The sequence below is a fragment of the Penaeus monodon genome, chromosome 2 (genome assembly GCF_015228065.2).
Source record: "Penaeus monodon isolate SGIC_2016 chromosome 2, NSTDA_Pmon_1, whole genome shotgun sequence".
In the NCBI taxonomy this organism is placed as follows: domain Eukaryota; kingdom Metazoa; phylum Arthropoda; class Malacostraca; order Decapoda; family Penaeidae; genus Penaeus; species Penaeus monodon.
In genome coordinates, this window is record NC_051387.1 from 1,612,170 (window position 1) to 1,624,669 (window position 12,500).

General features: G+C 38.1%; 1 protein-coding gene across 1 annotated transcript in view; it reads left to right on the forward strand.

The window, feature by feature from the left end:
• The window catches only part of LOC119584520 (neither inactivation nor afterpotential protein C-like), a 72,897-nt gene that overhangs the window by 31,370 nt on the left and 29,027 nt on the right, over positions 1-12,500 (forward strand). The window contains 12 exon segments of the mRNA XM_037933179.1: positions 1,945-2,043; positions 2,701-2,772; positions 3,467-3,580; positions 4,207-4,395; positions 5,089-5,288; positions 6,532-6,706; positions 7,171-7,300; positions 7,604-7,751; positions 7,753-7,815; positions 8,882-9,023; positions 9,351-9,504; positions 9,871-10,008. Of these exon segments, the coding sequence (XP_037789107.1) occupies positions 1,945-2,043; positions 2,701-2,772; positions 3,467-3,580; positions 4,207-4,395; positions 5,089-5,288; positions 6,532-6,706; positions 7,171-7,300; positions 7,604-7,751; positions 7,753-7,815; positions 8,882-9,023; positions 9,351-9,504; positions 9,871-10,008 (1,624 nt within the window).

Sequence of the window (12,500 nt, forward strand, 5' to 3'; positions counted from 1 at the left end):
CCTCTCCTCTTCTCTCTCTCTCTCTCTCTCTCTCTCTCTCTCTCTCTCTCTTCTTTTCTATCTCTTTCTCTCTCCATCCCTTCCTCCATATCTCTCTCTCTCCTCTCTCTCTCTCCCTCCCTCCCTCTGCCTCTCCCTCTCCCTCTCCCTCTCCCTCTCTCTCTCTCTCTCTCTCTCTCTCCTCTCTCCCTCTCCCTCTCCCTCTCCCTCTCCTTCTCCTCTCTCTCTCTCTCTCTCTCTCTCTCTCTCTCTCTCTCTCTCTCTCTCTCTCTCTCTTTGCTCTCTCTCTCTCTCCCTCTCCTCCTCCTCTCTCTCTCTCTCCTCCTCTTTTCCTCTCTCTCTCTCCCGTCTCTCTCTCTCTCTCTCTCTCTCTCTCTCCTCTCTCTGCTCTCCTCTCTCTCTCTCTGCTCTCTCTCTCTCTCTCTCCTCACCTCCGCTCTCCCTCTCTCTCTCTCTCTCTCTCTCTCTCCTCTCTCTCTCTCTCTCTCCTCTCTCTCTCTCTCTCTCTCTCTCTCTCTCTCTCTCTCTCTCTCTCCGTGATTTTGTTTTGTTACAGGCAATGAGGGATATCGTGGGCGGAGCTTGATCATTGAGGGGCGGAGTCATATATAAATACCTGTACAAGGCGGACAGTGCATTAATATTATTATCATTATTATCATTGTTATCATTATTATTATTATTATTATTATTTTATCATTATTATTTTATTATTATCATCATCATCATCATTATCGTCATTATTATTTCATTATCATTATCGTTATTATTATCATTACTGTTATTTTATTATCATTACTATTATTTCATTATAATTGTTATTATTATTATCATTATTATTATCGTTATCACATTAATTAATGATACTACTACTACTACTACTACTAATAATAATAATAATAATAATAATAATGATAATAGTAATAATAACAATAATAATATGATTATCATCTTCCTCATTATTATTACCATTATTACCATCATCATTATTATTATTAAAATCATTATCATTATCATCATTAATTTAGAAATGAAAGAAGATACACTTTTATAAGAAAAGACCTCAGGATATCATTCCCGGAATTTAAGAAGAAAAAGATATATATCTGATACTATTTTAACGAAAATAATTCGTAAAGATGATTAAACTAGCGAATCACTTTTAATTATTCCTCTCTTCAAAAATCCGATATTTAAACCAGAAAATCTGCGTATCCCAACTTAATGAGACATCTAAGGATTTATAATTAAGTGCATTTCAACAAGATTTATTTGTAATGTTTTCTTTTTTTCAAAATTGGTGAAGGAAATCCGAAATGCGAATGTTTGCCTTCAGTTCGGTGCATTTTGATGCTATTAGATAGCAGTGATTATTATAGTTTACATTCTCATGGCACCATATTTCTTTCAGATTTCGGGTTTTGATAATCTTTTTGATTTAAGAAAATGTTCAGTCATCATTGTCTTTTATTTTGAATTTTCCCTCATATGAGATTTGGCAATGTTGCATGCAAGAGCTTTCCAATTACCAGATATGACGGAAGTAAGACAGCTGCTCTTCTCTCTCTCTCTCTCTCTCTCTCTCTCTCTCTCTCTCTCTCTCTCTCATCTCTCTTCTCTCTCTCTCTCGTCTCTCTCTCTCTCTCTCTCTCTCTCTCTCTCTCTCTCTCTTCTCTCTCTCTCTCTCTTTCTTTCTCTCTTCTTTCTCTCTCTCTTTCTCTCTCTCTTTTCCTCTCCTCTCTCTCCCCACTCTCTTCTCCTCTCTCTCTCTCTCCTCTCTCTCTCTCTCTCTCTCTCTCTCTCTCTCTCTTCTCTTTCTCTCTCTCCTCACTCTCCCTCTCTCCCTCTCCCTCTCTCCTTTTCTCCCCCTGCTTCTCCCTTCCTCTCTCCCCCCTCCCTCCCTCTCTAGGCCCTCTCACTCACGCCAGCCTCCCTCATCCACAGATCAAGGCAAAGCTTTTATCTGAGCACAGCCGTCTGTTCGGGAAGGAGCTTCCGCCTTCGCGCCCGCTCACGGCCATCGCTCGCCAGGGATACCTCAAGGTTGGTATTCCTGTGTTAGTTTGGTTAAATTCATCGTTTTTATTTTTCTTTCTTTCTTTTTTTTCTTTTTTTGGGGGGATACCTGGGAATTATTTTTTTTTCATGTACATGGAAATTATGTTGTTTTTTTCAGGTACCTGGGAATTGTGATTTTTTTTCTTTTCTTTTCTTTTCTTTTAGGTACCTGAGAATTTTTTTTTCTTTCCTTCTTTCTTCCTCTTTTTGTTATTATTTAGGTAACTGCGAATTATTATTATTTATTATTATTATTTTTTTTTATGTACATGAGAATTGTGATTTTTTTTTTCTTTTCTTTTTTTAGGTACCTGGGAATTATGTGATAAACTTGGTTGTTATGGATTAAACTATAGAAGAAAATTGTAATAGAAATATCTGTGTCGTCTTAGTTTTTATTTTGTTTAAATTCATAGACTGTTTTGTCTTCCGAGGTACCTGGGAATTATGCAAATGAAATGGGATATTTGCGACTTATTTGAGATCGTCGTTAGTAAGAAGAAAAAAATAATAATTTCATATGTATTTCTTTTCTTTTACAACTCGAGAGAAAAAAAAAAAAAAGGAAAAAAAGCATAATTCACATTTTTTTTCCCCCATTTTGATTCGAGAAAATAATTTATAAAATTCTTCCCCCGCCAGACTGACCGTCGCACGAAGCCGAAGAAGATGGTAACAGATAATCTGGCTTCCTTGGAATTCTTCAATGATGAGGTTTGTTTTGCTGTTGATTATATAATAATGTGTGTGTGTGTGTGTGTGTGAATGTATATGTATGTGTGTGTGTGTGAATGTATATGTATGTGTGTGTGTGTGAATGTATATGTAGTGTGTGTGTGTGTGTGTGTGTGTTGTGTGTGTGTGTGTGTGTGTGTGTGTGGTGCGTGCGTGTGTGTGTGTGTGTGTGTGTGTGTGTGTGTGTGCGTGTGTGTGTGTGAAATTCATCTGCCAAGCATAACATGTAATCTACTCCTTTCAGCACCCAGTTTCAGCATTTCTGGAATATCGTTTTGACTTACTCCATCTAACCAGTGATTTCATTACCTCTATCATTCACAACCGATGCATGATCTTCTAAACCTGAATTCTCCAATAAAGGACTTAATTATATCCTATTATGGCCTTACACTCGCCATCTCGAAATTTCATTTGACAAATTCTCATATCACTACTTCATGATATCAAGAATAATTCTACCTCCTGATAATAATGATAACAACAGATAACAAATAATGAATCCACAGCCCACAAACTGCTTCATATCAAGAATAATTCTACCTCTAACTCCTGATAAAAGTAATGACAACTTAACAAGTAATGACTCCATATTCCATAAACTCCATTCCTTAATACCAAGAACAATTCTCCAACTTGATAATAATGATAAGAACAATACCAAAATTCCCAGGTTGTGGTGGAGACTCTTTTCGCTCGCTGGCAAGAAGGATATATCTACACGTGGTTGGCTGATGTGCTGCTGGCGGTGAATCCCTTTAGTGAAAAATGCAAGTATGACGAAGACGTAAGTGTTCTGTGGTATGTTTATGTTGTTAGGATGGTATAGGTGGTTAGCGTAGGATATGTAGTCCTTCAGTTCACTAATGGTGGAGACGTAAGTGTTTTGTGGTGTTTATGTTGTTGGAAAGGTATATGTGGTCAACTTAGTATATGTAGCCCTCCAGTGCATGGCGAAGAAATAGAAATCGTGTGGTATATATATGCTGTTGGAGTCATATGTATGGTCAACACAATATTAACCCTTCAGTGTCAGTATGATGAAGAGGTAAGTGTTTGTGTAATAGTCTGTGTTAGAAAGATATATGTGGTCAGAATAACATATGTAGTCGTTCCGTGGATGTATAACGAAGAGATAGGTGTCTGTGTGGTATGTTTGTGCTGGAATAATATATGTGGTTAAAATATCACATGCAGACCCCACTCACTCATCTCCTTCTTCCCTCTCCCCTCCCTTTCTTCTTTCCTTCCTTCCACCCCCCTTTCCCCCTTTTAATTCCTTACTTCCCTCCCCCCCATCCTCCCTCCTCCTCCTTCTTTCCCATCCCCCCTCCCTCCCTTCCTTCCTCCCTCCTACCCTCCCACCCTCCACCCTCCCTCCCACCCTCCCTACCCACCCTCCCCTCCCCACAGACCAAAGTCAAGTACAAATCCAAAACCAGGAGCGACAACGACCCCCACGTGTTCGCTGTGGCCGACAGAGCCCACCAGGACATGATGCATAACAAGGAGCACCAGACCATCGTTTTCTCGGGGGAATCGGGGAGTGGCAAGACGTTCAACTTCGCGCAGGTCGTGTACCAGCTCTGCCATATTGGGAGTGTGAGTATTGAGGATTTTCTTTTCTTTTTCTTTTTTTCTTTTTGTTTCGTTTTGTTTTGTTTTTGTTTTTTTAGGGGTATTGGGTATCTTTGTATTTCCTTTTTTGTATATTTTTTTTTTTTCTTTTTCTTTTTCTTCCCCTTCTTCTCATATTCTTCTCTCCTCATTTTCTCTCTCTTCTACTTTTCTTTTTCTTCTCTCTCTTCCTCTCTCTCTCTCTCTCTCTCTCTCTCTCTCTCTCTCTCTCTCTCTCTCTCTCTCTCTCTCTCTCTCTCTCTCTCTCTCTCCTTTTCACTCTATCCTTCCATGTAGGTAGATAGATAAATAAACAAACAAATGTAAATGAATAGGTAAATAAATGAATGAAAACATACATACATGTATATATATATATATATATATATATATATATATATATATATATATATATATATATATATATATATATGTATGTAGTTACCCACTCTACTTCACTCCAAGATCATCACAACATGAAAATACAATTAAGAATCATGCTGTGACCACGGCGGCTCAGACATGAACCTACCGTAAAAAAAAAAAAAAAAAAAAAAAAAATAATAATAATAATAATAATAATAATAATAATAATAATAATAATAATAATAATAATAATAATAATAATAATAATATATATATATACCGCACCTCCTCCTCCTTCCTCCCCCCCGGCAGAGCAACCCCGGCCTCATCGACAAGGTGAAGAAGACGCTGGTGGTCCTGGACGCCTTCGGGAACGCCGTGACGCAGCTCAACCCGGACGCCACGCGACACACCCGCTACTTCGACGTCACCTTCTCCAGGACGGGGAAGGTGTCGGGTGTCATCGTGTGGCTCCTCATGCTCGACAAATTCCGTGTCACCCACCGTGTGAGGTACGTGTGGGTTGGGGGGGTTAGGGGAGGTGGTGGAGGTGGGGGTGACGTGTTTGGGTGTGTGCTTGTAGGTGTGGCAGTGGCTTTAGTGTGGTTGTGATCTGTTGTTGGCGATGCGTGGCTTGTAGACGGTAGGCGTGCCGTAGATGATGGTGTTGTAGTTGTGAAATGATGAAGGTGATGGCGTGAAAATGTTCATGTTGTAGTTGTTATGGTTATCATCATAATGGGGATGATAATGATGTTGAAGATAAAAATAATTACACTGATGTTACGATGAGGATGAGGATAATGATAACGATACTGTCAATTATGATGATTATTATTTTGATCGTAATGATGATGATTGTTATTGTTATTTTCATCCTCATTCGATTTTATATTGCATGTATATCATTAGTTGTATTTGTATTTTTATCACTGTACAATAATTCAAATCGTTATTTTATTATTGCTATTATTAAGATTATCATGTTATTATCATCGTTTTCCTGTACTTGCTGTTACTATTATCGCTAATTTCATAGGTGTCCAGAAGCTCAAGTGAATTCAAAACTTCTTCATATTCCTACGCAAATCTCCCTCTTTTTCTATCCTCATTTTCTTCATCTTTTTTTTATGATTTTCAAAATCCTCTCTCCCTCCCTTTCTCCATTCCTTCATCATTTCATCCTTTTATTCCTCGATAAACTTTTCTATCTTCCTCTCAGAGGCAAAGCTGATTCCTACCCCCCCCCCTCTTTATTGTAATTACTCTTTTTATCTAATCTTCCCTTCTTCATATTATCACTGCTATTCTTTGTTATCTTCCACTTCTTATTCTTCTTTTAACCTTCTCTTCATTTCTATACTATTTGGTATCTTCTCAGCATTTCTTTTTCATTTTCTTTCCTACCCCTTCTTTGTATTTTTTACTTTACCCTCCCTCTTATTATTATTTTTTAACCATTTTTCCTCTTCCCTTTCTCATACTTATTTATTTCTTCCTTACCCCCCTCTTTCTTCCATCACCTGTTTATTCTTATTATAATCTCTTCCCTACGCCTCTCTCTCCCTTCCTTCTCATTATATCACTCACCATCTCCTTCCCTCATCACCTTCCTCCGTAATCACCATCCTACTTCCTCATTCTCTCCTGATACTTCCTCACTTTCTCTCTCTTTTTTCCCCCTTCAGAGGAGAAAGCAATTTTCACATCTTCTAACACTTCCTCACTTTCTCTCTCTTTTTTTCCTCACTCCAGAGGAGAAAGCAATTTTCACATCTTCTACTACCTCTACGACGGTCTCTCCCAGAGCTCAAGACTCTCCCGCTACGGCCTCAAGCTGGGTCGTAAGTACCACTACCTTGCCAAGCATCCTTATGACAACGAGGTTACAAACGCCCAGCGCTTCAATAAGGTCGAGGAAGCTCTGCAGGTGAGCTGCTCAGTTTGGTCTAGAATCTGCATTTGTTTTGGGTGTTAATGTGTATTGTATTAGATTAGAGGTAGTAGGTGTGGGAATAGTATATAGATAGATAGATAGATAGATAGATAGATAGATAGATAGATAGGTAAATAGATAGATAGATAGATAGGTAGGTAGGTAGATAGATATATGATAGACGAATAGATAGACAGATAGATAGATTGATGGATAAATAAGCAGAAGTATTTTCTATTATGAAAGAGGAATCAATAGGCATTGTTGAAACATTTTTCCTTCAATACAGTAAAAGGTGAAAGAAAAAATATAAAAGAAGGCATTCTTTTGACCAAATCCTCCTCCAGTTTGCATATAATCAGCCTTCTACTGCCAAACAAACCCCACTCATTCCCGAAAAACAATCCACAATCACCAATTATCATCATTTTTTTTCTTGTCTTCACGCGAACCTGTAGATCATCGGCTTCACAGAGCGCGAGATCCACACTATCTATCTTATCTTGGCCGCTATCCTTAACATCGGGAACATCGACTTCTCGGGAGACACTCAGGCCAGCATCGCAGACATGGAGCCCGTCAGAGAAGGTCTGTGTTTTCGTGCATTGTGGCTTTGCTTGTATTGATGTTGTGTTGGTGTGTATTTGGGGGGAAGGATATTGGTGTTAGGTGAATATATATGTGTGTGTGTGTTTGTGCGTGTGTGTGTGTGTGTGTGTGTGTGTGTGTGTGTGTGTGTGTGTGTGTGTGTGTGTGTGTGGTGTGTGTGTGTAGATGTGTTTGTGTGCGTTTGTAGATTTCTATCTACGTGTATGTGTGTCTATGTATTTGTTAGAGAGTGACATCTCCATGCCTACTTTCGAACATTGCCATCTCCGCCCATTCCTACAGTGTGCCGCCTGCTGGACACTGACGAGAAGAAACTGGCGTGGGCGCTGTGTAACTGCTGCGTGGTGAAGCCCGGGGGCCAGGTGGACCAGCGGAAGAAGACGGCGGAGGAGGCCATCAACGGAGCCGACGCCTTGGCTCGAACCCTCTACTGCAGTCGTCGATTTCTTGGTTAACATGATCAACACGAAGATGTCTGTCACGAGACTCGTTTTGTAAGGAGCTTCCTGTTTGTTCGTCTTAAGAATAGGGAGTAATTATTTTAATGGTTATTAAATGTTGGATGTTTCTGAGGGGCGGTTTTGTGTTAGACACATGCAATCTCACGCTTATAAGCACATGCATACACGCCACGTACGCACACACATACGCACACACGCACACACACACACACACACACACACACACACACACACACACACACACACACACACACACACACACACACACACACACACACACACACACACACACACGGTAGGCTTGTGTACGGGGAAAGTTGGTTGGGAGAACTAAAATTAACATATTATCCGTCTATAAAATCAGCATATTGAAATGATATAAAATCAATATTTAGAAATAACTATTAATAGAAAGATTTCGATAAAAAACAAATAATAATAATAAGAAGAAAATGGAATAATAATGAGGATAATAATGATTATAACAATATAATAATAATAATAATAATAATGATAATAATAATAATTAGAGTATAATACTACTACTGAAAATGAAAATAATAACAATAGTAATAATAATGATGATAATAATAATGATGGTAATATTAATAGTAATGATAATAATAATATATAATAACAGCAATAATAACAATGATAATGATAATAATAACATAAATAATGTTATGGAAAATAAAGAAAATGGTAGACAAACATATATAGATAGAAGATAGATATTTATATATATATATATATATATATATATATATATATATATATATATATATATAAATAAATATAAATATATATAAAACAACACATACACACACACAACACACACACACACACACACACACACACACACACACACACACACACACACACACACACACACACATATATATATATATATATATATATATATATATATATATATATATATATATATATATATATATATATATATATATGGGGATAAAAAAACATATACCAGAAGGGAAAGAAAGAAAGAGAAAATAAAAGAAAAGAAATAAAGCAATAAAACAACAGAAAAGAATGTTCATTCCCCTCCCTAACACAGCCCCTTCCTTCCTTCCCTCAGCGGCGACCCCTATGCGGTGGGAGTTCTTGACATGTTTGGCTTCGAAGCTAATGACCACAACACGCTAGAGAACCTGCTTGTTAACGTGGCCAACGAGCAAGTACAGTACTACTACAACCAGTACATCTTCAACTGGGAGATGGTAGGATGGAGGAGATATTTAGTGATTTATTTTGTGATTCTTTTCTTTTCTTGTGAAAGGAGTATGTGTTTTGGATATGATTTTTTTTGTCTGGATTCGTGTGTAGATAGATAGAAGGATTGATCGATTGATTATAGTCTGATTTATTGGTTTGGTTGATTGATTGACATGTAGATAGATAGATAGATAAATGGATAAATAGAGATGACTATATACATATGTAAAAAAACATCATTATCATACTTCTCATTATAAACATAATCTGACTCTCCCTCCCCTTCCTCCCTTACCTTCTATTCTCCCCCCTTCCCCCCCCCCCCCCAACAGCAAGACTACTCCGAGGAAGGAATCCCCACCAAGAACTTCAGTTTCCCCGACAACCGACACATTCTGGAGCTGTTCCTGGGCAAGAGCACGGGTATCTTTGCCATTCTGGAGGACGAGAGTCGAGAAACCAACGGGAATGACACGTCTTTCGCTAGTGAGTTCGGAGAGAGGTTTCCGTAGGGGTTGAGGTGGGCTGCGGGGGTGTGGGGGGGAAGGAAGGGTTTGGGTGATGTGGGGGGGGAAGGAAGGGGTTTGGGTGGATGTGGGGGGAGGGGGAGAGGTAGTAGTTTTGGAGACCACTGAAGGGAAAGACATGTGTGCGGGTATAGTTATACATTTGCTGGTAGGTCGCTCAACATGAATCACACACGTATATGTTATGTGTGTGTGTGTGGGTGTGCGTGTGCGTGTGCATATACGTGTGTATATCTCCCTTGCCTACGTATGTATACATCAACACCCTCAGCATTATACCAGCATAATCAGCCTTTCTCACCCACGCCCGTTCTCCTGCCAACAGACAGGCTCAAGCAGCGGGTCAGCCAGAAGCAGATGCAGCAGGTGTCGGAATACACGTTTGCCATCTCCCACTACGTCGGTCGAGTCAAGTATGATGTCCACAGCTTCGTCTTCAAGAACCAGGACCACATTTCTGCTGGTGAGTATCTTTTAGTTTAGTTTGTAGATGAACATATATATATATATATATATATATATATATATATATATATATATATATATATATGTGTGTGTGTGTGTGTGTGTGTGTGTGTGTGTGTGTGTGTGTGTGTGTGTGTGTGTATGTTGGTGTGTGTGTGTTGTGTGTGTGTGTGTGTGTGTGTGTGGTGTGTGTGTGTGTGTGTTCAATGAACTTTATATATATATATATATATATATATATATATTTATTTATTTATATATATATATATTTATATATATATATATATATATATATATATATATATGTATATATATATATATATTTTTTTTCGAATTTTGCTAATGTAGTTAAATGAAATCAGAAATCATTATTTTGTGGGTTATTTCATTAGGTTACATTTTGTATTGACGTATTACTTTGCTCAAAACTATATTTCATTCAGTTTTGTAGCCCTTTTAGTTAACTGATTTTCAGACCAAATGAATATCACACATTACAACGGAAATTATTGTAATGTGTGAGGGCCTCCGCTAAAGAGGGTCATTAGGCAAATTACTGTGATCATTGTTCATTATATTAATCAATTAATAAGGGAACTTTGATGCAGTAACCATAATCATATGTAAAAATTTACCCGAAAGTATGTGTGTAGAAATATAAATCTCTCTCTCTCTATCTATCTGTGTGTATGTGTGTGTGTGTGTGCGCATATATATATATATATATATATATATATATATATATATATATATATATATATATATATATATATATAATATATATACATATATATACATATACATACATATATATATATATATATATATATATATATATATATATATACACACATATATATATACAGGGTTCGAGTCACCGACCGCCGCGTTGTTCCCTTGGGCAAGGAACTTCACCTTGATTACCTACCTAGCCACTGGGTGGCCAAGCCAGCCCAAGTCAAGTGCTGGTCCCAAGCCCGGATAAATAGAGAGAATGATTACCTAAAAGGTACCACCGGCACTCTCCGTGGAAAGGAACTGGGGACCCTACCACTTACTCACTCCAAGAGCATCACATGAAAAACTACAATTAAGTATCATGCTGTGACCACGGCGGCTCAGACATGAACCTACCGTTAAAAGAAGATGTATATGTACCGTCACGATCCAACCCTCGCACCAATCTGCAAGAGGGTAGGAGAGGTAGTCCATTTCTTCACAAAACGTCAGCAGAGGGTATCATATCGTATAAATGTGCCACCACATTACCCTGAGTTTAGAATGTGTGATTGATGGGTACATATAATTATATGATAACATGACAACCAAGAGTCAGATTCCCGTTATAGTATAACCATGATTATAGCACCGACCTCCATTCCTTTGCATCTACTGAGTGTCATTGAGGTCAGGGTAGTTGGTGCGAAAGGGATCTTTTCTGGTGGTTGTAGCAACAATCGATGATTAATATGGGCAGAAAGAACTAGGAATGACTTAATATACCCCAATATTATTTTATTTTTCAGTCAGATCAGCTTCTGAGTAGCGCTCGCAACAGATTCACAGCTGAGCATATTACCAGTGAATAAACCACATCGCCATAAGTATATAACCTATATATATAATATATAGCCTTGAAGTTACCCGACAGGTCGTTACTATAATAATATAACAAGGGTAGAAGAGGTAATGAACTAGGCATCGAACCAAGTTGCTCGTTGCCGTGGTAGTTAGGTTGTTTTATAATTAAGTAGAATTAAGTAGATTAGTGTTAATGGGATAACCAAATTCACACATGATACAAGGCTTGTTTGTTGGTAAGAACGACAAAAAAACGGCAATTTTCAGCGACAGGTATAGTTCTACTGGGAAATTGCGAATTCCACGGGGATATCAGAATGGTTGTGCCCCATTACTTATAAAATTAGTTATGCATCTCATAATCATTTTAGCGATATTGCTAATTATGATGATGATAATGATAAGATCATACCCTATTACTTACACATTTACTTGACTATCTTGAGCAGGGACGCATCAACGAATAGTTGTCGGGGGGGGATCGAGAAAAGTTATAACAGAAAAAAACTCCATGCATTTGAAATACAGAGAATGTTTTAAGCACATGAACAAGCTTTAAAGTATGACTGCAACCGATTTTGTTATCATTTTTATTATCCTGTAGCAAACATCTTAAAAGGAAGAAAATTCTCCTGCGCCTCTGGCCGATGGCTGTCCAGGGATACTGCTAGTAACCTGGGAGGGCGGCTGAACATGCAAATGAGCGCTGACTGACGCCTTGTTTCGAGACCCCGAATCAAACAGGCGTCATACAACCGGATTTCTACACGTCGTATCGTGCCGTTATCATAATATCATTTATCTTAATACATAATCTGAAATTGTACATACGAAATAACAGTGAAATATTTGGCAAACACTTGCTCCCGCTGCCCAGCTTGTCTCATGCAACCCTTTTGCAAATTGACA